Genomic DNA, 24,859 nt, shown 5'->3' with positions numbered 1-24,859 from the left:
GTACCCAAACCGGCGTTGTGCTATACACTATGCAAATAGATCCCAGTTTACTATACGCAGCGATCCAGCCGATGCACGAAACCGCTGCGCAATCGCGTCAGTGTCCGCATCGGAAGGTTCATTAAGCGAGAGTGCCAAATCGACCTTCTTGGATGGCAGGCGCCATACTGCCACCCAAATGTGTACGAGATCATTGTCCGCCGGCTTGCCAAACTTCTTCACGCGCTGCGTACCCTGCAACAGCGCAGGTTGTGGGGTCTTCCCTGCAGGTGCATCCCCAGCAGCAACATCGACCCATGTAACGTGCACGTCCGTCGCGTCGTTATCATTTGCGATCGAATCAAAATGGTAGCGCACGGCCCTGTCCATGTCGTCGGGCGACGTGCCCGGCTCCACTTGCTGCAAGACCTCGAGAATCACACTCACGTTGCTGTCCTGACCCAGCAGCACTTCCTGGTTATCCGGCACCTGCCTGAGCTCGCTCGCGTCCATAAAGTTTCCCTCGAGTGCCATCGTGACAGCATTGCCAAACAGCGCGCGGATCGGCGCCATGATGGGGAGAAAGGACGTTGAGTCTGTTCACGTGGAAAGCCTCCACGCGCTTGCCAACCAAACGCAGCGCTGCCACTGGCGCTACTGGGCGGGCCTCCACATGGAGCCACAACCGCATGCAGGACGCCGCTGGCTGCTTCGCGGCGCGACGCTGGTCCAGACAGGAACGGCGCTGACGCTTGGTAGTGTGTTCATTGTACATCTTGCTGCACCTGTTGTCGCTGCGCTAGGCGGAGCGGCGAATATCGACTGGGCGAACCAAACGCTCGTACGTAAGTATTGACTCACCGTAGCTGCTTGGGCGCGAGTATTATCAGAACGCGCTGCTCGAACCGATTGTTGTATACGGCGCGTTTGGCGCACATGTATGTGCGTCTCTACTTCGGCGTGCGCTTATGCCGCGGCCCAAGTACACGTCGTGGCTTGCCTTGCTGCGCAGCTGGAGCCCAATGCATTGGACGTACGCAACATGGCACAGCGCCGCAGGCTACCTGCTTGCCCCATGCCTTTTGTTACATATTGCCGTAAACAGGTGGATACCAAGCCATCCTGATCCACCCATACTTTCGCTCTCCCCGTCCGAGCTTGATATGTCGTATGTCGCGTACGGTCTAACGCGCCCAACGTTTTCGTACACGACATGGTTACTGTATGCATGCCTGGTTGGCAGCGGGACCTTTCACTGGCTCGGCGCTTCGCCAAAGCTGGGGCGGCGTCTGGGCCTCAGGGCGTCGCCACGCGCCTCGCTGCGCAACGCAGCGGTGCTTGCGATGCTGCTTGCATTGGGCACATGGATGATTGCAAAGGATGGCGCGCACGGCGTGAGCGAATCTGTGCTGGATAGGGTACGTCTTGGCGGCTACTTATACAGATGCACGCTGCGTACTCGTATGCTTATGCGCTATAGGGTATCGTTTGCATCGCCGCCGACATTTTTATGCACCAGCTGCTGCCACATTTCGTCGTTCAGCGCCTTGGCGCGCTGCAGCTGCGACTCTAGCTTGGCGATCCGCGCGTGCAGAGCAGGATCGGCGGTAGATGCCGGTTCATTAGAGTCGGCGGGTGCATCATCCTTGTGGTGTGCACGGTCCACAAGGAGGTATTCGTGCACCGCTTCGCTCCCCGGTGCCGCGCCGAGGCGCATAGGTACGAGCGGCATCTCGAAAGGATCACACAGCGTCCTTGCAAGCTGGTTTGCAATTGGGCGCTGCGGTAGAATGTCCATATATGTACTGCACGCCGCGTCGGCATCTCTTGTCGCTCCACGCTTGCCGCCAGCATTGAGTTGCAGCGCACGCATCATGTCTGGCGGGCGGGGCACCACGAGAATATTGGTTACGGGCGTGTTATCGGTCGCTTGCTGTGAAGCACATGCATGCAACACACGCACGACTTGCAGGTTGGTCACATCCACGACATGCACTTGGCCTGCGACGGTCCCGAGCAGCGCATGCGAAGCGTGCATCGAAAGCGCGAGCGAGGTGATCCCATGCTGGAGCTGGACGTGCGGATGTGCCGGATCGATGCGCTCGACATCACCTGCCTCTCCGCGCGTGGCGCGCGCATGCCAAGTGCCCGGCGCATCCGTGTACATTTCAACGCGATACGCCACGCCTTTCCCATCGTCGACACTCGCGAAAAAGAAGCGCTCCATGGGATCGACCGCAAGGCATGCGACGCGCGCAGCAAACACAAATGTGCTCAGCATTCTGCGCGTGCGCAGATCCCACAATTTCACAGTGCCGTCAGCACCGGCAGACCACAATTTCGCGCCTTCTGGAAAGCGGCCCGCGCACATGACCAGGTCCGAGATCGGCAGTGTATGGTCTGCAAACGTTGCGTACGGTGAAGGCGCGCCTCTTCCATGCTGTGCATCGCCAGCAAGGTCCGTGTGCTGTACAATACCCGGCAAACTCCAGACGCAGATGCGCGCGTCGTCGCCGCCGGTCGCGAGTGCCGCGCCGTCGCTTGTGAAACGCAGGAGGCGCAGAGCGCGGTAGTGTGCCTCGAAAGAGCAGATGAGCGCGCCTGTGGCAAGCTCCCAGACATACAGGCGCCCATCGTCGCTGCCTGCAGCGACAAACGTGCCGTCCGGTGAAAGGGCAATGCACGTCATTTTTTGCGGTAGCACAATTCGCGCGACCGGCTGGTCTTTTTGCCATGAGTATACCTGCAGCACCGCCTTGTCCTGCTCCATTGCAATCACAATCCCACTCATTCCTGCGTCGCCCGCTGCATGGGTCGACGAGCCGAGGCAGGCAAGCCTGTGCTGGCCGACGTGCGTCGCGCCTTTCCAGTGCAGGAGCGGCGCCGCAGACCCCGATGCAGTGTCCAGCACATAAAGCGCACCACGCTGCGCGGGAGAAGCAGTGGAAGTGACGAGCACCTCGCTCGGGAAGAGCGCCGCGAGTGCTCGGTAGCTCTGCGCCATGCTGGAGAGGGAAAAGTAGCGGCGTCACGTGGCAAGTTTGTGCACGAGAAGAAACGAGTCAGCGCTGCGCGACTTGCCGTTCGATTCTCGCCACAATGTGTGGAATTCTCGCTTGTATTTTCCATCCCAATGTGGAAGCGTATCGCGGAAAGATGCTGAACCTTTCGCGGACCATTCGCCATCGTGGTCCTGACTGGTCCGGTGTTGTGGTGTCGAAGGAAGAAGATGCTGCAGAGCCTGGCAAGGGCAGCATTCTCTGCCACGAACGCCTTGCCATCGTCGGCGTCGACTCTGGCGCGCAGCCGCTGGTGAGCGACGACGGAAAGATTGTACTGGCTGTTAATGGCGAGATTTACAACTACCGTGCGCTGCAAAAGAGTCTGAAACATAAAAACATTGAATTCAACACGCACTCGGACTGCGAGGTGATCATGTACCTCTACAAAGAACACGGCTCGGACTTTGTCAAGATGCTTGACGGTATGTTCTCTTTTGTCCTGCTCGACAGGAGCGTCACTCCGCACCGCGTAATTGCGGCGCGCGACCCAATTGGTGTGACGACCTTTTACTATGGCCGCTCCTACGAGTTCCCCGGCGCCGTCTACTTTGCATCGGAACTCAAGGCTATCGCGACTGCATGCGAGCGTGTTGACTACTTCCCTCCGGGCCACTTTTACGACAGCGCGCGCGCGCAGGGCGAAGAACTCGTCCGCTACTACGAGCCGTCTTGGTGGCATTCTGAGGAAGGAGGCAAATCGCCGAGCAACCCCGCTGACCTCCCTTTGATCCGCACGTCGCTTGAGAATGCTGTGCGCAAGCGCCTGATGAGCGAGGTCCCGTACGGTGTCCTGCTCAGCGGCGGTCTCGATTCTTCGCTTATTGCCTCGATTGCCGCGCGCGAAACGGAAAAACAGGCCAAGCTGCAGGCGCAGCAGATGGCCGACCACGAACATGGACGCAAGGTGCGCCGCACCAACGGCGCTTCCGATAAGCTCGCCGCGGAGGACGAGCGCTTGATTGCGGCTTGGCCGCGTCTGCACTCTTTTTCCATCGGTCTTCCAGGCTCGCCCGACCTTATTGCCGCTCGCGAGGCTGCCGAATTCCTCGGCACCATTCACCACGAGTTTACATTCACTGTTCAGGAAGGCCTTGATGCACTTGCCGACGTTGTATACCACTTGGAGACATACGACGTGACCACGGTTCGTGCCTCTACACCCATGTACCTTCTTTCGCGCAAGATCAAGGCGACGGGCGTCAAGATGGTACTTTCTGGTGAAGGGTCTGACGAGGTGTTTGGCGGCTACTTGTACTTCCATGCAGCGCCGGACAAAAATGCGTTCCACCAGGAGTGTGTGAACCGTGTCAAGAACTTGCACACTGCTGACTGCCTGCGTGCCAACAAGAGCACAATGGCGTGGGGCCTCGAGGCACGAGTACCTTTTCTCGACAAAGCGTTTCTGGACGTGTGCATGAACATTGATCCTGCGGACAAGGAATTTTCTAAAGGCAGTCTACAAAAAAAGGACAAGGATGACAGGCCGCTTATGGAGAAGTATATCCTGCGCAAGGCATTTGACGTGCATCCCGACGATATTGAGGCGGGCCAAAAGGTGCCCGATTCGCGCCCATACCTCCCGGATAGCATTCTTTGGCGCCAAAAGGAGCAGTTCAGCGACGGCGTTGGCTACTCGTGGATCGATGGCATAAAAGAGCATGCAGAAAAGATGGTCAGCGACGAAAAATTCAACGAGCGCGCTGTGCGTTACCCCATCGAAACACCGGATACTAAGGAAGCATACATGATCCGTGAATTGTTCGAGTCCTGGTTCCCTACAGATGCCGCTGCGCGTACCGCAGTGCGCTGGGTTCCCCGCGGCGATTGGGGTTGTGCCGCGGATCCTTCCGGCCGCAGTGTCGCTATCCACGACGCGGCGTACCAGGAGTAGTGACGTAGGGATAGATGACTATGTACTGGATTGAGGTTTCGTAACATGGCATGCAACGCCGACATCACTGTTCTGCGGAAACGATGCATCTACGGAGCGGGCGGCGTTTGCTGGTGCTCCGCGACCATTTTCTCTAGCAACTTCCATTCTTCCTCGATGCGCTCCCTAGCACGGACAACCTTGGACTGGATATAAAACGAACCACTACCACCTCCCGTCTTGCCTTTCGGTGCAGGTGGCGCATTAATCGAAAAGAGACGCTCGTAGCTTTCCATCAACTCCTTCTCAATTTCTTCTGTAATCTGCCCAGCGCGGCGAGCTTCCAACGAGATATCGTGCTTAGTGTTTAAAATCATCTTAGCCTCGTCCAGTGTCATACGATGTGTCCGCGACAAGACATCCGACTGTGCATTCTTGCCTGTACGTGCAGCACCCGTGACGGCGCCTTCAACTTCACCAGCACGGACATCTGTCGTCAGTGCTGCCACATGTACGTACTCCGCATCGCTTGTCGACCTGCCTCAGTAAAAGCCTTTCCAAGTATCCGTGTACTCGTATACGCAATCTGCGCTAAAATGCGTGGGAGAGACTGGCGTGAGCAATTTAGCGACGTACCATGGCACAAGGCGGCAAATGGTGCGGCAGCGCAAGTGTGTCTTGTATCACGTGATGCTATGACACCTGCTGTCGCGCTCGCCAAAGCGCTTATGGACGCATTCGACTCCGGGTCGGAGCTGAGCAGTGTGGGATCTGACGAAGAGGCGCGCGTGGACTCGGTGCTAGTGCCTTCATCCTCCGAAAAGCGCAAGGATGGTTCCGAGAACAAGAAGCGGCCGAAACGACCGCGTGTGGAACAAGAGGCTCAGAGTGACAGCGAGTACGAATCGGACGCTGTCGTGAAGCAGGAGAAGCCGCGTATCAAGCCAGCAAAACAGCCTCTGAAGAGAACTGCGGCGCCAACCACAGCTTCTAAAGCGGCAACGCCGAATCCAGTCTCTAATTCAGCACCTAAACCGACGCCCAAGCAGACGACGCCGAACCCAGCGCACACACAAGCCGACGGTTTGGAAAGCACAGCTATTGCGACAGAATCACAACGCCCTACTCCGCGACCCAAGCCAGAGAAGAGCTTTGCGAGTAATATGAGCGGGTGGGATCAACTGTTTGGCCCGATTGCAAATGCGACGCCGAAGCAGACAGATACGCGGCTTAAGGATGAGACGCCTGAGCAGCGCGCCGCCATTGAGGAGCAGCGCGTTAAGGAGCGCGGAGAAGCGCAGCGCATACGCGATGCACAGGCTAAAGAGGAGCGCGCCAGGGAGCAGCAGCAAAAGGAGGTGAAAGAGCGCGAGCAAGCGCGTCAGCAACAGCAGGTCCCGCCGCCGCCTGTGCGACCAGCAGAAGTGCGTACACCACAATCGGTGAGTGGCGAGGCACTTGCGGCACACCGCACGCGCCTACGGAAGGAGGTATATGACACATCGGTACGTTGCTTGCACTGCTGACCACAGAACCAAATGGACTTGCTTTCGGGGAGTCGAGCGATTACAGGGTTCGAGGAAGATATGGGCACTGAGCGGCGCCATTTGCGTGCGTCGCGCTTTGGTGCTGGATTGCACCACCTATCCAAGGACAAGTAGATACATACCCAGGCAGATCGACTTTCTTGCGACGCAAAAGGCGCCAGAAGAAGAAGGAAAAAAAGCTATACAAATGTACAATTGGATTGCTAGAAAAGGAGCAGTTTATTCCTGTGCTGGCCGCAGTGCAGTAATCTGCGCCTGGGACGCTTGGTTATTCGCGAGCAAGTTACGCAGTGCAAACACGGCGTGCTCCCGGATATACGGATTGTTCTCGTCGAGCACTGTCAGATTAAGCACATCGAGCAGTCCGCCTTGCTCGCGCACAGTATCTTGAACCAGCTTTACCTCATCCAGCACCTGCATACCCGGCGGATGGAATGCGAGCGTGGCGATGAGCTGCAGGATGCTCCGTTTCAGCGAATGCAGTGCTGGGCGATCGTCGTGTACGTCAGCATAGCCCGCCCCCGCAAAGACATGCCCTGGCGGGAGCGGTACTTGCGCGTCCTGCTTCTTCAATGGCGACTGTGCAGGGAAAAATTGATTTGCGGCGCAGAGCAGTGCAAGACTGGTCGTGACGACGCCACTTTCTGCACAGCGCAACTGTGCGAGCAGCGCCGAGGTCCCCACCTTTCCCACGTCTTCCTGTCCGCACATTGCAGCAGTGTTCAACAGTTGCAACACCGCAAGAAGCGCCATGTGAGCTCGAACCAAGCCGCGAAAATCGTCGACCTTGGACTCGACATGCTGTGTCATGATTTTGATTCCATATTGCGCTACATGGAGATAAAGCGGTACAGTAGCTTCCGTCATAGCAGCCTGTGACACTTTATCTCGCTGGATAACACCGAGTTGGTCCTGGAAACACTCGCGCATCACATGCAACAATGTAATCTGACTTGGGCTCACATTCGGCTCCATAGTTTCCTGCGGTGCAAGCGCCGCGAGAAGTGAACCGACGTTTCCCCTCTCGAGGAAGCGCTGCACGATTGCACACGTTACGTCCAAAGATTCCGCAAGACACTTTCCTTGTGCACCTAGCGACTCTTCATATAGCGCATCGTCCAGCAATGTCGCTTCGTACAGCTGGAGAAGCAACTCGATAATTTTTCGTCCTTGCTCCGTTTGCACAAGATTTTCGGAGAATGCGGGATTGGACGAGAGTGTGTTCAAAATCAGGACTTGTATAGCAAGCATAGTGTGGATATCTGTGCTTGTAAGCAGCCGCGCAATCGCATCGCCATTTGAGCCTGCTTTGCAAGGCACGATATGCGTGCGCCATACATGCTCCCGAAGTGCTTCGTCGCTCGTCGCGGCGTTCGCCAAAAACTGTGCTAGTACGCGGATGACCGGTATAAGTAAGGGGTCAGACATGTGCTGGAACACTAAAGCATAGCCAAGCAGCGCATGGATCGTGTCCCACGATGCCAGGATCGAGCGTGCCGCGTCGGGTTTGCATGCACAGTTGCGCGCAATCTCGAGAATGCTGCACATCTCCTGCGCAGCGAGCTTCCGGCGCTCCAGTTCAAACGGCGGTGCATCCTTGCTGTATGCCGAATCGTATGCTATCCAGCGGTCCACGGCGGCAGCGAGCCATGCAAATATGGCCTCACTTTGGCCGCTCGGCGGCGCTGCACGTGCTAGTTCTGCGGAAAATGTTTTTGCTTCTGAGCAGAACTGCGCAGTATTTGTTGGTGTATGCATCGTACCACCCTGCCACGCTAATTGCAGCTTCTCCAACGCACATCCCGCATCCCATCCGATCCCGGACATTACCCCGCAGCAAAAAAAAAAATCCACAGTGTAGTCCGATTAGTCAGGTGCGGTGGTGGAGGTCTGGAGAGATTTTCCGTTGCCTCGCGACACCAATGCGGGATGGGGCAACAGATTGGAAAGGAGCATGCGGAAAGTGGCAGTCACACTGGCCCAGTTGCCACCAGGTCACCCGCAGCACGGCTAAGGGCCGCTGTAGACCGAAGTGCCGGCCCGATCAGTGCGGTGCGCCGCTCGAAAGACGGTGGCGCTAGGCGCTCTTCGACCAGTGCATCTCGGATCTCCGCTTCGACCCGGATCCATGGCGGCTTTGTGGTGAGCCAAGGCATATATACGTCCGCATCGCAGTATGATGAAACAATCGTTCGTCAGCTTATTGTCGACCGACACCTAAGCCCGTTTTTTGCGCCACGCGACGGCGAGGGCGAGGACGAAGGCGACGAAGAGTTGGGCGAATGTCCTATATGTTTTTTGGTACGTGGGAGAGCAAGCTGACCGCAGTCGTTTCCAACGAAACTGAATCGCTCGCGGTGTTGTTTGCAGCCAATTTGTACCGAGTGCTTTGTGCAGATTCAACGCCCAGATCCCAACGCGAGCGTTCCGCCTTCATCGAATCCCGCAAGCTGTCCTTTTTGCATGACGAGCGAGTTTGGGGTGATATATGAGGCGGACGCAGCGCAGGAGACACCGGAAGGCCAGAACGAGGCGCAACGTGCGATTGAGCATGCGGAAAAAACGATCGGGACCGGCGGAGCAACGACACACCGTGTCTCGTACGCACCAAACGACCCACGGGTCGTACTAGTCGGTATGTATTGAACGCACAGCTTATCACAGATACGGTGCATCCACACTGGGAGAACAAGCTGGAAAAAGCGCTTGCCAATGCAGATCGTCAAGCGAACCGCCGCGTGATTATGCGGCAGATCGGCTCAGCACTAATCCCCATCGGCGTCTCGTCCTCACGCACGGGCGAGACGCTCGCAAGTGCGGTGCAGAGCAATGCACAATTGGGCCGACAAGGACCTGGCGGTAGTATTATCTTGCACCAGGATACGCAAGTGAGCGATTTTGGGCTCGAGCCACGCGCCCGTTCCGGCTCGCGCGGGATTGCTCTGGGCCGCTTCCTTCATTATGACCGACACCAACCGCAAGTAGGAGATGAGCTCTCGCGAACCTTGATGCGCCTGGGGCCGGCCGAGATGGAGCAGATCATCTTGGACGAGACGTTGCGCGTAAGTCGCGAGGAGCATGCGCGAGAACTTGCACGACAAGAAGAACGGGCGCGTTTGGATGCACGCGCACGCACCGAGCAGCTCGGGGTGGTGCGGGAACGCGTCACCTCCATGCCCGACACGCGCCCAGTCCCCAACCTTTCCGTTCCGAATGCACGTCACGCGAGTACTGCCGCGCCTCGCACAAGTATCCCCTTTTCGAAAGGTGTTATGAGCGATCTACAAGAGCTACACAACGACTCGCTCACTCGTATTACTTCGGAGCAATTACGAACATCGTCTTCAAACCGCGCAAGCGGCACAAACCCCTTCCGGCACCGTACGAATGTGAATATGTAGTCAAATCGCCACGTTGTAACCGCAGTCATTTAGTCAGCAAGTCACGAGCCGAGGTACACGCTTTCATTGTGATGTGCTTTCGCTGGCTGGTCCGCTGTGGCTCTTTTGCCTAGACAGCGTCGCGCGGTACCACTTTTTCGCAAGCAGTGGCTGCTGAACTGTCGCTGCAGCATCCTATCTGTTAGTGCCTTTTTGAGTATCGACAGAAACGATGCAAACGATTAAGTGTGTCGTTGTGGGTGATGGTGCCGTTGGCAAAGTAAGAACAAACACGGGTGCTTACGCCAGACATGTCTTCTGATTTCGTACACGACGAACAAGTTTCCGTCGGAGTATGTCCCGACGGTATGTGCTAGCGTGCCACCACTTATACCAGGTGTTTGATAACTATGCGGTGACCGTCATGATCGGTGAGGACCCGTATACCCTCGGTCTGTTTGATACTGCTGGCCAGGAGGATTACGACCGTCTGCGTCCGTTATCCTACCCGCAGACGGATGTGTTTCTTGTATGTTTCTCGGTCACTTCTCCGGCGTCGTTTGAAAACGTGCGTGAAAAGTGGTTCCCCGAGGTGCATCATCACTGCCCAGGCGTGCCATGTCTGATTGTGGGAACACAGGTGGATTTGCGTGACGACCCTGCCGTAGTCGAGAAACTTGCGCGACAGAAACATCGCTCTATTTCGTTTGAGATGGGCGAGCGTTTTGCGCGCGAGCTCGGCGCTGTCAAGTATGTCGAATGCTCGGCATTGACGCAGAAAGGGCTTAAAAACGTTTTTGACGAGGTACATACAATGAAACCACTTACGCTAGGCAATTGTCGCTGCATTGGAGCCGCCTGTTGTGCGAAAAAAGGTAAGCAAAGGTGTGTGCTGACAAGAGTCCAAATGTGCGATTCTCTAGTCCTTATGTCGCGGCTCGGTTATTGGTGCGCCTGAATTATTTTTCTCCACCCTTGTACGATTCCTCAGCGTCTGGCATGTAGCACACGGATTTGGTGTGTGTGTGTGTGTTTGATGCAATCGCGGCATAGCTTTGTAGCAGTCCACCTTTACTCGGGTAATCTTAGTCTGTAGAGGCGATCTGTAACAGTGTGCGGCGAGATCCGATGCGAGCAGGGCTAGGTTGAAATGCAGGTCAACGAGGGGTGGTCACGAGGAAGAAATAGCTTATACGTCAAGGAAAATGCTACAAGTACCAATGTTACAAACTGCTTGCAAACAAACAGCTGTATCTCAGCCAAAATCAAGCCATTCTTACAGGGCGTCTATTGCATGCACCCCTCGCCGTGCCCGGCCATGCCTGTGCCCTCGGCGAGGCTTTACTCCTCCACACGCATGCCCTCACAAAATGCGCCGCGCGCGCTAACGGGGCGCCAAGAATCGCGGCTCATCCAGTATTTGGACGATACTATTCTTCGTATTTCACGCAGCTACCAGAAACGGTACGTATATCTAACTCTAACGCAAGGCACTACCCCGATGCCACACTCGCGACGCTCACAAAATTTCTCAACGCGTGGGACGAAGCCCTGCAAGTTGTGTGTGCAACGCCGCTCATTGGCAGTACAGCAGCAGTGCGCGACACATACCTACTTCGAATCACGTCGGATATTATGGACGAGATCACGGGGTATGATGCAAACGCTGATCCAGCCGTGCCCAGAGCGTCGCAACTCAGCTACGTCTTGTACTGGGTCAGCGTGCTGGACCAGCTATGGAGCGCGCGCCTGGACTGCGCTTCGATACACTTGCACGATGTAAAGGTGCATGCCTCTAAGCAATTTCCTACACCGCAGCATGCAGCACCCATGAACGCACGCATCGCTTCCGCCGCATCGGTAACACGAGCCGAACGTGTGCCAATGCATGCAAACGATAGTATACCCGAGTACGGACAGACGGACCGTGTACGCTTGCGAGATGTGCTGATTCGAGCGCGAGATCAGCTATTTCGCTGGGTGCGTGCACAATTGGGCGCACTGCCGCCCCCCGAAGAGGACAGTGGATGGCCCAACGAAGTGCGCAGCAGAGGGAACGACGCCGCGGCGGAGCGCGAATCACATTCGCGAGAAGATGCCGTGCCCTCAACGCAAGTTATTTCCAGTGCCGAGCGCGCTGCAGACCAAGGCGCAAACGAAATGGGCGCCGCAAGTGTGCCTGTGCGTGAAGAGGAAACTGGTTTGGCACGCGAGGCGAACGCTTCGATCGAAGAACAAGAGCACTTTGGCCAAGTATTTAGCAAGCGCCTCGATCCGGATGAAGATGACGACGATGCTACAGACGAGGAGAACGTACGCAAGCGTGCAAGGCATTCTCCGTCACTAGCAAGCATGCCGTACGCTGTCGAGGAAGAAGATATCGGGTTCTGGGATATGCACTGCGCGGCACTCTTTACAGACGCATTACAAGCGCTGCGTATCAAGTAGATCGATGTCACTACAGAGCGCCATAGACAAGAGACAGTATGGTATGCACATCTAAAGGGTATCTGCTCGGTACAGAGCCACTACGCCAACGTATCTACACGCCCAATCACTCCGCTGCCCAAACACAGATCGCCGTCGTACAATGCGACGACTTGTCCAGGCGCAACTGCAAGCACGGGCGTAGCAAACTCAACACGCACACCGTGCCCTGCAGCGTATACCTTACACGTTTCCGCAGCCTGCCTGTACCGTACCTGCGCCTGCAAAGCGCACGGGAGGCTCGGTGCGGACGCCGCCCATACAAACGGCTCCGTCTCCAGTGCACTACACTGCAGCATGGGGTGCGTCGCACGTGGGACGACGGTAATCGCATTTGTGTCAAGGTGCTTGCGCGCGACAAAGTATCGCTCCTTGCATCCACTCACACGCGCCCGCTGCCCAATAGTAAATGTGTGCAGTCCATCGTGCTTGCCAATGTAATCGCCATGTTCGTCGAGCAACGGGCCAGCTGTACCCTCGACGTACCCACCGAGAAAACGCGCAAAACCATGCGTGCTCTTCCCACGCTCTCCTACAAAGCAAAGCCCCATACTTTCGCGCCTCTCCGCCGTCGGCAGGGCAAAAGCACGTGCCATGTTACGGACGTGTGCTTTGGTCAAGTCGCCTAGCGGAAAGATGCTCTGGGGTGAGTAGCAAGCAAACGTACCTGTGCCACGCGTTCCGAAGGCACGGAGGAGAGGTAGTACGACTGGTCCTTGGAGGCGTCCAAAGCGCGCCGGATATACGCCGAGGAGTGCATTTCAGCGTCTGCGCGCCATGCAATCCTTGCGTAGTGCCCGGTAGCGAGCCACGCATTCGGTCCTATGCGCATGCGTTCCATTAGCGTGCCAAACTTGATCGAGCGATTGCATGCGACGTCAGGATTCGGCGTCGCGCCGTCGGACCATTGCGCGAGCGCCGGCGCAAATACGTCGTGCCAGTACTCGCGCGAAAGATCTACCAGTTCAACAGGAATGTTTCCAAGATGCTTGCACACATTCTGCACATCGTTCCACTCTTCTTGCCACGCACAGCCCATAGCGCCGCCGCTCCCAGGCTGCATCGCGCCGCTTTCGTCGAGCGATGACCAATTTCGCATGTATACCGCGCGCAAATCCACATCTTCGCGCGCAAGAAGCGCAGCTGCAACGCTCGAGTCCACTCCGCCAGACATGGCGAGCGTTACCGTATCGCCGCGCCGCACGCGCGTCGAGAAGCGGCGCAAGCACTGCGGCACGCGCGTCATGGCGCAAGGCAAGGTGTTGTCACGTGATTATAACAACAACACGCACGCGCGCCTTGTGCTTTTGCCATGAGCACCGTGCGGCGCCGTTTCCATGAGGAAGGGCTTGGGTCCCGTACGGGCCTACGCATTGGTGCCGTGCGTAAAGACTCACAGGGTAATGAAGATATCGACGCATTTTTTGCAGAGTCAAAGCGTGTGCTCGATTGGATGGACCATTCCGACGAGGAGTCGGAAAGTACAGTCGTCTCCGCAAAGACGCGCCAAGACGACCAAGGCGGAGTTTGGGACGACCGGGTGCAGCGGCTTTCGGCGTGGGCTGCAGGCGTTGAGCCTGCCCGTGAAGAAGTCTCGCGCACCTCGGCGATCCCCGCTGCGGACGCGTCGATGTGGGAGTCGAGCATAGACGGCGCCGACCGGACGTTTGACCTCACAGGACTGGCGGGTGATGTGCCAAGTAGTCCCATGCGTGCAGCACAGGACTGGAGGGCAGATAGCACAGAACGATGGGATCGAAGAGCGTCGGGCGCTCGCGACCGCGACGATTGGCGCGAGGATGCAGATTGGCTCGGACCGCGGAGTGAGCGCACACTTGTGCCTTTGCGTCGCGATACGCTAGCGCCGATGCCAGATATGAGCGGTGGAACGTCGTTTTTGCACGAATCCTTTTCACAGAGTGCATTGGACAGCGATCCTGCCTCGCTCGACTCGGTGCGCGACACGGCAAGTCCACAAGCGCCGCCATTTTTGCGCGACGAGACGCCGCTGGCCATGCCGGATGTGGATGCATCAGACGCTGGGATGGAGTATGATGCGTACGAAGAGATGCCCGAGCCGCCGCCCAAGAAACGAGGGCGCGGCAGGCCACGCAAATCCGAGACGCTGCGTGCCGCTTCTTCCGGCGCTGCGTACGTTGCTTCGAACCGCCCACGCGGCCAGCCAGGCCGTCCTCCTGGCCGGCAAATGGCGCCCCAAAAGATTGTCGAGCAAATCCACGACCCGCCGAGCTGGCAGCTACAGTCTCCAGATGGTCTGCGCCGTGGAAAGCGCCATCGTATCCCGCCGCTCGATTGGTGGCGCGGCGAGCGTGCATTGTACGGACGCACAGGTGCAAACGAGAATGCGCCGCTGCTGTCGTTTGGTATGGTGGCGCCGGTGCTCAAAGAAGTCGTTCGCGTTCCGCGGCGCCCTGACGAAGGCACCTTTGCCGGAATGCGGCGCTTCAAGCCGAAACCTGCAGGCTACCAAGGCCCTGGACGGCCGCCATTGCACCGGCAGCCCACAGAGCACGCAGTGTCGTCTGCAAGGCATGCTGAGCCTGGCATGGACGAAGAGACGGACCCATTTGGCCAAGTTTACGACGCGGACCAAGGAATGGACGTTACGATGCGCATTGCATGCACGTCCAGTGACATGCGCCCCCGCCCTGCGTTTAACCAACAGTTTCTCTATGAAAAGGTGTTTAGTCTTGGAGAGTTTATGGCTGCTGGTGTGCTTGTTATCCCTGGGGGAGGCGAGAAACCGACCAAGCCCAGCAAAGACAACAATTACGCCTTTTTTGTATTTCAAGGAGCTGTGGAGGTCATGGTGCATAGGACACGGTTTGTTATTGCGTCGGGCGGCATGTTTTTGATTCCGAAAGAGAATATGTACAATATTAGGAACGTTGGCGATAACGAGGCGCGGATTTTTTTTGCGCAGGCACGCAATTTGTCTGCGCCGCTGACTACGGTCGTGCACCAAGGACGGCCAGTGTTTTCTCACGGGCAGGAGCATGTAGACGTGGAGGAAGGGGAAGGCGAGGAAGAAGCCCCATCCCAAGACGAGTTTGCGCCCGACGACTCGGACCCCGACGAGGAATACGATATAAGCCGCGAATCGCGGCGCTCGCATCGATCGTCGGGGCGTTGGTAGTGACGGCACCATACCAAGTAGATATACCGAAATGCGCACTGTACAGGAATTCTACCGAGCAGCGTTTACGCATGGGATGTATTGTCTTTTATCGGCTACTTTAGGTGCAATAAACGACGCAGGCGGCCCTTTTTCGGCTTGGCCTCTGTCGTGTGCTCACTGGCAGGCGCAGACGCGGCATCGTCCAGCGCCGACGACGCCACAGCAGCCGCTTCGTTCAGCGTGCCCTGTGGCACTTGGTGCGGCGTATTCTGCGGCACCTTGGCCGGGCTATGCGTGGCGAAATTCGAAACAAACTCGGATGGCTCGGTATCATTGGTCACTGCGCCTTGGCTTGCCTCTTCCAGCACACGCCCCAGATCATTTATGCCCTCCTCGTTGATCTCCTGAATCCGTTTCTGCACCTCGGCTACGGATCCGCCGTATTTCTTCAGGCGGTTTGCGCGGAGCTTCTTTAGTGTATTGCGACGCTTGTTGTTTGTAGACACAACGCCCTTGAGCAACGAGCGGCGATTGTGCCACGCAATCCGGATCAGATCCTTCTTGAGCGCGTCGGCCAAGTTGCCAAAGGACCCAAGCAAATTTTTGTACTCGAGCTTGTGCGTTTGGAACTCGACGTCGTACAGATTCGTGAGCGAGTGCTCGGCATCGCCCTTGTAAGACAAAGACACGATAATCTCGTTGAATATCACCTGGATAAAGGATGCATATTGCGTCGCACGCCGCGACATTTCCTCGCGCACAGCATCAGCATCGTGCGCAGCCATTTCAGTGTCGTCCAATTCCCAGCGGTTCAAGCGCGCAAACGATGAGATGGCTGAAGCGCCAGGCGTATCGGCCGTGTGCTGCGAGTGGTGAGACATGGAAGACTCTTTTTGGGAATGGACGTCGTTCACGGTACGCCCTTCTGTCTCTGTGTCCGAGTCAAAGTCCGAGTCCGAGTCCGAGTCGAGTGCATTGTTGTCGGTGTGCATATGGACGAGGCGCGCAAGCCAAGACTTGCGTTTCTTGACCGGTTGCTGCGCTTCTGCACGCTCGCGCTGCTGTTGGTCGCGGTGTGTGTGAAAGAGATAGTCCATAATCTGGCGACCCACCTTCCGCTCCAACTGCACCCGCAATGGATGCAAGTGGAACTCGAAGCGGTCCAGAATCCGGACGCCAGCCGAGGGCGGCAAAAGGAGCCATGTGGTGCTCAAGAACATGCGGCGCTTCATCATGTAATGCTCGCGGCTCTCGGGTGCGTACTTGGTGATGATGTGCTCAAAGAAGGCGGTGGGGTGTGCATTGCGCACATCGACATCCGCGAGGGAAAGACTGTTGGTAGACGTCCCGTTGGAGAGATTGACGCGCGCGAAAGAAACGCCGCTGAGCGCAAGGCGCGCCATGAGTGGATCGGCGTGCGTGTCGGAGGAACCGAGCATGTTCCACTCGATGGAGTCTGCGAGGCCCTGCAGGACCTGGCCAAAGTGTTTCTCCTTGTCGCGAACGTACGCATAAGCCGTGCGCATGGCATCTTCAATCACGCGCAGCTCTTCAAACTTGTCCAAAAGCTCGGCGCTGATTTGCAGATACGCTGCCTGGCCCTCGGCGCTGAGCAAGGAAAACTTGATGGTGTACATCTTTCGCACGGTGAGCAAGTGATGGACACGCGCCTGGAGCGACGAGACAAGGCCCACGGCCAAGGCTGGATTGTTGAAGTTGTAGCTGTACACGATCGAGTCGCGCTGCTCTGCGTGCTCTTTCTGGAGAGGGTCCTGGTGGAGAAGCAAGTCCGTCACGACAAAGTACATCGCCGAGTACTGCTCCGTGTCGGCGGTGAGGGTAAATTTGGGACACAACACACGGACCAAATCCATCTTGTGGTCAATGTACGCCACGTTGGGATCGTTGGTGCGGCTAGCATCGAGCACAGGGCGCGACGGATCGTCGATGCGGAGCTGGTTGTGCTTGTCAAAGAGCACATACGCGTGCGTTTCGCCCACAATCCGCTTGAACCGCTTGGGGTCCAGGTGCGGGTTTTTGATCGTGGACGGCAGCGACATGCGCATCTGGTCGATCTCGCCCTCGCCAAGCTCTGCGTCCTGGCGAATGATTTGGAAGCACTGGAGGCTCTTGAGCCCAAAGAAGTTGCGGTGCAGCACATTCCTGTTCTTGTCGTTGTTGGCAAAGTTGTCGTCGCTCACGGCGTAGTTACGCAGACGCATTTGGTCTGCCTGGAGGAGCAGCGTGCTGTTGCTCCCGAGCTGCGAGTGCAGAATCGCTTGGGGCTGGACGCAGAAGCAGATGCTCTTTTCGCGCACCGAGTACTCTTCCGAGATGGCGTCGTTGGGCTTTGCGTGCGAGCTTTGCTGCGCGCCAAAGTCGTCGAAATCGAGGTGTGGAAGGCCCATGTGGTCGGCAGCCATCTCGATCGTGTCGCCGACGAGCTCGCTGAAGAGCTCGTTGGAGTTGCTGCTTGAGTCGTCGTGCTTGCCCAATTCGGAAAGGAGCGCGGCCTTCTTTTCGAGGAGCGTCTGGATGTGGCGCTGCTCCGAGACGCCGAGCTGCTGCAAGAAGGAGCGGTACTGCTGGAAACTGGTATAGTAGCGCATAAACAAGTCGCGCGTTTGGTTGGTAAACACCAAGAGGGGCTTGTACACGAGATACTGGTTGTTGAATGGCTCCCAGCCCCCCAACACCGCCTTGTGCTGCAGCATTTCCTTGTCAATGGGCTCGCCGGTGGCCAAGGCGTGGTGCAGATGGTCAAACTCGCGCTGGGGCACGCTGAACAGCTTCTTTTTCTCCCGGCGGTGCTCCTCGATGCCGTCGCAGTGCATTTTCAGGCCTTTGTACACCTGCTTGACAAGCGCCATCCTGTCGCGGATAATGTCTTTCTGCTCGTCGGGCATGTCGCGCACATGCTCCGCTTCGAGGTGCGACAAGTATTGCGAAAGATGCGTCAAGCGGTCCTTGCACATGTCGAGGTGCTTGGTCATGACGGAGAACGACTGGCCAATGAGGCACGTATGCGTATCTTCGTGTCCGAACTTGGACTCGGTTTCCTTTACCGGGCGCTCTTCGCCGTGGCTGGAGCGCAAGTCGAGCTCGACTCTGCGGTGGAAGTTGAAGCGCGTCATGCTGAGCAGCTGGTGGATGCGCAGACGCGGCGGCGTGTCCATCAGCGGCACATTGTCCATCTCGACAAAGTCGAGGGGGTCGTACAGGGGATCCACGTCGGTGCTCTCGTGCGAGTCGTTGAACGACTCGCCAAACAAATCAAAGCGGTCGTCGTTGTCGGTGGCAAGTTCGGGGGAGGGCGGAAACTGCTCGCGGAACTGGGCGCCGATGCAGTGCAAAAGGAGGTCGGCAATGTCGGCCTCGGCCTCGTAAAACGGCTTGTGGAACGCGCGCGTGGAGGGCTTGAATCCGCCAGGAGACTCGTGGATAGTTTCTTGCATGCGCTGGTGCATGTCAAGGTAAAACATGCCTGCGTACGCCTTGAGGCCCACGTACGTGCGCCGCGCCTGCGCAAGATCGGAGCGCATGCGCTGCGGATACATGGAGGTGACGTAGAGCGGAGCAATGTTGAAGCGGTACTTGACCGTGCCGAGGTGCCTGCCGAACTTGGGCGAGCGCATCGAGCCGATAATCTGGGGAAACGCGCTACCCTGGCGGATGGGCAGGCTCAGGGCGCTGTTGAACAGCGCCATCCAAGCCTTAAAGTGGTCCCACGCAAGCGGCGTGACGTACAGGCAGTTTTTCGCGCCGGTGAGGCGCATTGGATCGAGGTTCGGGCGCGACTGCTGCAGGTTGGGAATGCCGGGGGCAATGGGATCGTCGGGATCGCTGCACGGCGCGGCGGGCGCCGTGGAAAAGTCGCGGTCCTCGATCGAGATGGCGCGGTCGCCCGTGGCGGTGATGGACAAGGACAGGTGTACAAAGTCGGAGCGCCAGCCGCGGAAAGAGTCGGTGCGCTTGTCTTCCGGGAGCTTGGCAAGCCCTTCGTAGGAGCGCATCATCACCTTCCAGTGGGGAATGCGGCCAAAGAAGCGGCACTGGCGGTAAAACGGCTTGCCTTTGCACTTGGGGTCCCGCTCGCACGTCTCGTCGGTGCACGTATGCTCGGGCACAAGGCCCATGCCCCATCGCACGCCGCCGTTGAGCTGCCAGGCGACTTTGGTGAATGGCTGCGCAGCGCATACGTCGTGGCGGTGCAGAACCGCGTCCATGAGCGCGCGGGGGCTGGGATTGACATCGTAGAGGCCGGTGGCGCGGAGATCGGCGTCGGTAGCGAGCCGGGGGATGGCGAGCAGATGGACATTGCTCATCACCTGCAGGAACTCCTTGTCTTTGTTCGCAAAGCCGAGACGCAGCTCCACGTTTTGGCGCCAGCACATGACCCAGCCCGCGCCGTCGGGATCGACACGGTAGGGATCGCGCGATCCTTTGAGGTGCATGCGCACGTCGCCGGCAAAGTTGAGCAAGAGCGCGCCGCGGAAGATAAAAGGGAGCTTGTCCCACGGCCCGGGCTTGGGCGAGGGGTCGTGGGGAGGCCCTGTTATCCCGTCAAACATGCGGATCAGGTCCTGGATGGCGGGCTGCATCGACTGGCCCCATGCAAAGATGGTCGGCTGCTTCGCATGCACGTCTACATTCAGCTGGCCGTAGATTTGGGGAGAGAGGACGCTCTTGGGGACAAGCATTCCGTGCTCCTTGGCGTCCTGCGGTCCTTGCAGCGCAGGCACAATGGTCGCCGGCACATGGCGGATAGAATAGTCGTCGCCAAGACGCTCCGCGATGCACATATCGCCTTCCGCGTCAAAGCACGGCGCGCCGGGATTGGTGTGGTCTGTGGCGGCGGGAGGGATGTAGAGCAGCGGAAGAGGATAGTCGCGCAGGCGCACAACACACTCGGACATGCGCCAGTGCAGGTGGAGCGGAATCAGCGTGGTGTACTCGACCTCGACGGGATTGCCCGCCTGCTCGTGCAGAAACTCGTGCGTCTTGTCCAGCGAAAAGGATTTCGGACGGCTCACGTCGAGGCACAGCTGCGTCATGGTCATGCGCACCAGCGGCGGCATCGCGGGCGTGTCCAAGACGTCGACGCCAAGGGGATCGTCCGAGGTCTCGGCTGGGTCGGGGATCCGTTTGTGGATGTAGGAGAGCAGCTCGATCTCACGCAGCCCACGCTCTTTGCGTGCGTTTTTGAAGCGGTGGATCCAGAGACTCGCGTTGAGCTGGTGGAGGCGCTGCAGCGCCTCGTCCACGGGCGCTGCGCCGTCCGGTCCTTGCTGGCGCTTTTCTTCGGCCTGTGTGTACAAGACGCGCTCGCGTTCCAGGCGCATGAGCTGCTCGTCGGAGCCGGTGCGATAGAGGAGCGCGATGCGCGAGTCGAACGGATTGTCGGCGCCTTCGATGCATGCCATGCGCATGCGCAGCGAGATGTTGGGCAGCTTTTTGGGCGCCTCGGGGTGGGGGTAGATGGCGCTGCCTGTGCCGCCTTTGACAAACTGGAAAACGAGCTGCTTGGTGGCCTTGAAGGAGACAGTGGTTGCTTGGATGAGCGCATTGGTATAGTAGCCGCACGGGATGCGGATCCGCAGGCAGTCGCCCGTGATAAAGATGGTCTTGGGCGCGCTGGCCTGCTCGCCAAAGGACACGGCGAGGCGGCGCAGCTGCGCAGCCTCTTCCCACTGCTCGTCCCGGCCAGGAAGCGCGCTCGGTACGACGCCGCGGAGGAGCTCGATGGAGACGCGGATGCCATGTGGCGAGCGGAAGCGGAAGGACGTGTTGCTCAAGCTCACAATCACGCGGCGCTCTTCGGGCAGGTCGGCGTGGAGGTGCAGTCTGGGGCAAAGAACGCAGAGCTGCACGCACGGGAAAGCCCGCCTCTTGCCTTGCCCGGGTATAGCCCCGCTACTATTCGCAGGGAGCGGCACGCCTTCTTTCGAGACGGGGTGCGCCGGCGTGTCGGTCGCCGTGCGCTCTTTGTGCTTGTCGCGCTTGGGAAGCATGGCTTTGAGTGAGGCAATCATGATCAGAACACAGTAGGTGTTCAAGAGGCGGATGCGGAGCGATACGGTCCCGCATGTTTCTGCACTGACAAGCACCTCGTGCGCTGCGTCGGGCGGCAGGAAGGACACGGAGGTGGCGACCTTGGGGATGTGGAAAAAGTGGGACGCAAAGCTCAGCTGGCATATTTTCGGCGAGCGGCGCTGGGTACGGACGTGCGGCTTGTATGCATCGTCAAATGACCACCAGTCTGGCACGTATATCGCATCGAACGGCTTGTCAGTGGATGGATTGGTGGACAGGTCTGTCGCGGCAAAGGCGCCAGATACATGGTCTTGTGGATCCGGCGTTTTCTGGGGCACCGCCGGTGGCTTGACGGTGCCAGAGTGGGACGCATCCTCGGGCTGGGACGACGGTGCGGATCCCTTCTCGTGGAGAGTTTGGGTGCCCGATGCAGCCAGCCCCGTTTGCTTCTCGCCGCGCTCTGCAGGTGCGGTCGTGGTGGGCTGCGAGGCGATGGCGTCGGTACCGTCGTTGGACGAGTGGGGCGCGACGGATGGGAGGTCGCACGGGTCTTGCGACGGGATATAGGCAGGCGGCCTGCTGTCCTTGTCCTGGCTGCTCGCCTCAACACCGTGTTCCTCTCCATCTGCCTTCCCCTGCTGCTGCCGCGTGCCTTTTTCTGCACGCTCCCAAGCGTCGGCCTCGGCCTGTGCAAACTTTTCTCGCTGCTCGCCCTTCTGCAACGCATGCACCGCGTCCATGTCCACGACAGGGTACAGCACAATCTTGTGCTGCACGATCGTGCACGCAGCGCCGCTTCCGTGCTGGCCGGTGATCCCCAGCACCTTGTTGGTAATATGCTCGGGGAGACGCAGCGCTGTGCGCGCATCTTTGTCTGCAAGCGGCATGTGCTGCTGGGGGTCGTTGCGTGCGTAATCCAAGGTGGTTTGGCCCAGCATAATCGCAAGGCCGCGCCGCACATGTGGATTGTATTTCGGATCGCTGCCCGCCAGGTACGTCGCGACGCTTCCCACACCAGCATGCGCGAGCTGGATGGGCGGAAGGCGTTGGAAGATCGAAGGGCGTTTCTTTTCCGCGCACGGCGGCGGCGGCGCTGCTTCGCCTTGCGGCGCGTCCTGTGGCGCAGGCACTGCTGCATGCAAGAGCGCGCTGATGGCGTCGAGGACGTATGCCTGGTACAGGTACACATCGACATGGTGGACATAGAGACCCGCACGTGTATACGTATGCTCAAGCGCAAGCTGCGGCTGCCATGTCGACACGTCGTAGGCGGCAGGGACGCGCACGGTCGCACATAGCTCGATTGTGGTGATGTGCAGAATATCGTCGTGTGCATTGGCAGACTCTGCGCCGTGGGACGCTTTGCCACTGCTCAGGTACAGATCGAGCGAGTCCAGACCCGCTTGGAAGTCTGCGCGGTAGAGCAGAGGGTACGCCTCGCACGGCCAAGGATCCGGCGCGTCCGTGGGCGGCTCGCCGTCTTGGGCGGCCTGCGTGCGCCACTGGTCTTTATGCTCGTGTATGCGCTCTTCGTACGAGCCTTGCAACGTCACATGGATGCGCGGCAAAGACAAGACAAGGATCGCAGCGTCCTTTTTGCGCTCGGGCGACGGATGCATCGCAGCCTTGCTGCGGTGGATGAGGTAGTGCAGCGAGTCGATGTGCACGACCAAAGCAAGTCGCGGGAGCGTTGGCAAGTGCGTGCACTTCGGCTTGGGCGCTTGGCGCGGTGTCGAGGCATGGCACCGCATGCCGTGCACAAGGCGGTGGATCGTGCCTGTATCTGGCGCACCGCGAATCTTTCCGATCTGCAAATACAAGGCCCCGGCAGGCTCGTTGGGATCCTTGCTAAAAAAGAGCTGCGTGTGTTGCGAATACTGTGCAGCGGCGAGAATGCCAAAGGGCGTGTAGGAGCTGCGCGCCCAAATGTCGATGCCGCGTGCGCTGCCGAGCAGTGCGTTGTGCTGCTCTCCGTCCACCATGGTGTGCATGCGCGCCTCGATGCTCTCGAGCCCAAGCACAAACCGGAATACGCGACGCGCTTCGATCAGGACGGGCACTTGGTGCTTTGTGTGCTCGTGTGTGAGCGACGAGTAGCCCCGCACGCCGCACGCGCCGAACCACGCCTGGTGCACATCTTCGGACGGATCACTGTCGCCGAGCTGTGCGGAAAAGTTGCGCAGCGTGGTGCTGATCAGCACGGGGCTGTCCTTGTCCGTGGAAAGTGCGTACCGCGCCTTGAGCGTGCCGAGCTTTACCGAGACGGTCGCGAGGCGCGCAAGGAACTTGGCCATCGCAGGGTCGCGTGCAGGCTTCTTTTTCGGCGCTTGGCGCGGCGCACGCTTGGGAATGCGCGCGAGGATATCGAGGAGTGCGCCGAGATGGACGACGGTATCGGCGAGCTCCAGCGAGAGGTGCAGCTGCTCGCGCGATAAGGCCTGGCCGAGGCGCATGTCGGCCCTGAGGCGCGTCGCGCTTTCCAGCAGCGCAAGCACATTGCTCGGCGCGCTGCGCTGCACAAGACGCACGCCATCGATGCTTAGACACACATGGGCATAGCCGTACGGGAGGCGGAACTTGGCGCGCTCTTGATTGCAGCCGTCCAGGGGCGACAGCTCGTCAAAGCCGTCCGAAATGCGGTGCCCTTTGCGGAGGTGCGCCATGCCGGTGAGCACAGCAGTGGTGCGCCGCGTGTGGGAAATGGCCGCGGCGCCCTGGAGCTGGATGTTTGCAAGCTCGAGGCACATGTCCTGTGCGACCAACTCGACACGGACACGCGCGACTTCGAGCGCAATAAATGCAGCAAGCAGCGCGGCAATGTGCTGCGCAATCACGATCGCATAGTGTTGCGCATACACGGCAACGCAGCGCAGCGCGCGCTCCGCTTTCGATTCGCGCTTGGCCTCTTCCTCGCTGTGCTGCGGCGCCTGCATCAGGCGATGCAGGCGCGCTTCGTACTGTGCGTGCGCCTTCTCTTCTTCGTCGTGCTCGCGCCTCTGTGCAGCGTGTTCTTCGCGCACGGGATCGTGCTTTTTTGGCGTGACGCGCACTTGGACTCCGTCGAGGCGCAGCGAGAGCAGGCGGAACCGCGAGGGCGATTTGCGCTGCCCGCGCAAAATATCGGGCATGTGCAGCGCAAAGTAGATGCGCTGCACCTCCAGCATCGGCACCTGCTCATCGCGGAAGAAGCGCAAATCGTGGACGCTAAATATACCGAAATACCCTATCTCGACGCGCGCACGAAGCGCGGCTTTGACGACATACGGGATCAAGAAACGATTCAGTAGCAGTAGTACCAGTAGCAGCACGGACGCAAACAGCATCCAGTGCCACCATAGGCCCACTGCATCCGGCATCGTGGC

General features: G+C 58.6%; 10 protein-coding genes across 10 annotated transcripts; 4 read left to right on the top strand and 6 right to left on the bottom strand.

The window, feature by feature from the left end:
• Nucleotides 1–27: 27 nt before the first annotated feature.
• On the bottom strand, nt 28–552 carry MVES1_003823 (uncharacterized protein; the record flags this gene model as incomplete). The annotated part of the gene is made up of 1 exon (XM_056208633.1): nt 28–552. One exon carries the CDS (start codon nt 550–552, stop codon nt 28–30), a length of 525 nt encoding a protein of 174 aa, XP_056064608.1.
• Nucleotides 553–1,453: 901 nt separating this feature from the next.
• Nucleotides 1,454–2,983, bottom strand: IPI3 (Pre-rRNA-processing protein ipi3; the record flags this gene model as incomplete). Its single annotated transcript, XM_056208632.1, has 1 exon — nt 1,454–2,983. One exon carries the CDS (start codon nt 2,981–2,983, stop codon nt 1,454–1,456), a length of 1,530 nt encoding a protein of 509 aa, XP_056064607.1.
• Nucleotides 2,984–3,078: 95 nt separating this feature from the next.
• On the top strand, nt 3,079–4,932 carry ASN1 (asparagine synthase (glutamine-hydrolyzing); the record flags this gene model as incomplete). The annotated part of the gene is made up of 1 exon (XM_056208631.1): nt 3,079–4,932. One exon carries the CDS (start codon nt 3,079–3,081, stop codon nt 4,930–4,932), a length of 1,854 nt encoding a protein of 617 aa, XP_056064606.1.
• Nucleotides 4,933–5,021: 89 nt separating this feature from the next.
• Nucleotides 5,022–5,550, bottom strand: PAM16 (mitochondrial import inner membrane translocase subunit TIM16; the record flags this gene model as incomplete). Its single annotated transcript, XM_056208630.1, has 3 exons — nt 5,022–5,401; nt 5,431–5,521; nt 5,548–5,550. 3 exons carry the CDS (start codon nt 5,548–5,550, stop codon nt 5,022–5,024), a joined length of 474 nt encoding a protein of 157 aa, XP_056064605.1.
• A 56-nt stretch (nt 5,551–5,606) lies between these two features.
• MVES1_003819 (uncharacterized protein) lies at nt 5,607–6,572 on the top strand (the record flags this gene model as incomplete). The annotated part of the gene is made up of 2 exons (XM_056208629.1): nt 5,607–6,416; nt 6,444–6,572. 2 exons carry the CDS (start codon nt 5,607–5,609, stop codon nt 6,570–6,572), a joined length of 939 nt encoding a protein of 312 aa, XP_056064604.1.
• Nucleotides 6,573–6,677: 105 nt separating this feature from the next.
• MVES1_003818 (uncharacterized protein) lies at nt 6,678–8,285 on the bottom strand (the record flags this gene model as incomplete). The annotated part of the gene is made up of 1 exon (XM_056208628.1): nt 6,678–8,285. One exon carries the CDS (start codon nt 8,283–8,285, stop codon nt 6,678–6,680), a length of 1,608 nt encoding a protein of 535 aa, XP_056064603.1.
• Nucleotides 8,286–8,921: 636 nt separating this feature from the next.
• Nucleotides 8,922–12,286, top strand: MVES1_003817 (uncharacterized protein; the record flags this gene model as incomplete). Its single annotated transcript, XM_056208627.1, has 7 exons — nt 8,922–9,058; nt 9,091–9,847; nt 10,181–10,204; nt 10,236–10,643; nt 10,672–10,723; nt 11,098–11,302; nt 11,329–12,286. 7 exons carry the CDS (start codon nt 8,922–8,924, stop codon nt 12,284–12,286), a joined length of 2,541 nt encoding a protein of 846 aa, XP_056064602.1.
• Nucleotides 12,287–12,366: 80 nt separating this feature from the next.
• MVES1_003816 (tRNA-5-taurinomethyluridine 2-sulfurtransferase) lies at nt 12,367–13,571 on the bottom strand (the record flags this gene model as incomplete). Its single annotated transcript, XM_056208626.1, has 2 exons — nt 12,367–12,966; nt 12,993–13,571. 2 exons carry the CDS (start codon nt 13,569–13,571, stop codon nt 12,367–12,369), a joined length of 1,179 nt encoding a protein of 392 aa, XP_056064601.1.
• Nucleotides 13,572–13,637: 66 nt separating this feature from the next.
• MIF2 (mitotic fidelity of chromosome transmission- protein) lies at nt 13,638–15,482 on the top strand (the record flags this gene model as incomplete). The annotated part of the gene is made up of 1 exon (XM_056208625.1): nt 13,638–15,482. One exon carries the CDS (start codon nt 13,638–13,640, stop codon nt 15,480–15,482), a length of 1,845 nt encoding a protein of 614 aa, XP_056064600.1.
• Nucleotides 15,483–15,577: 95 nt separating this feature from the next.
• On the bottom strand, nt 15,578–24,853 carry MVES1_003814 (uncharacterized protein; the record flags this gene model as incomplete). Its single annotated transcript, XM_056208624.1, has 1 exon — nt 15,578–24,853. The coding sequence occupies one exon, from the start codon at nt 24,851–24,853 to the stop codon at nt 15,578–15,580; it is 9,276 nt and encodes a 3,091-aa protein (XP_056064599.1).
• Between the last annotated feature and the right edge of the window lie 6 nt (nt 24,854–24,859).

The sequence above is a fragment of the Malassezia vespertilionis genome, chromosome 9, assembly GCF_029542925.1.
Source record: "Malassezia vespertilionis chromosome 9, complete sequence".
NCBI lineage: Eukaryota > Fungi > Basidiomycota > Malasseziomycetes > Malasseziales > Malasseziaceae > Malassezia > Malassezia vespertilionis.
Note: the sequence above shows the minus strand (reverse complement) of the source record. Positions and strands in the feature narration are given on the sequence as shown.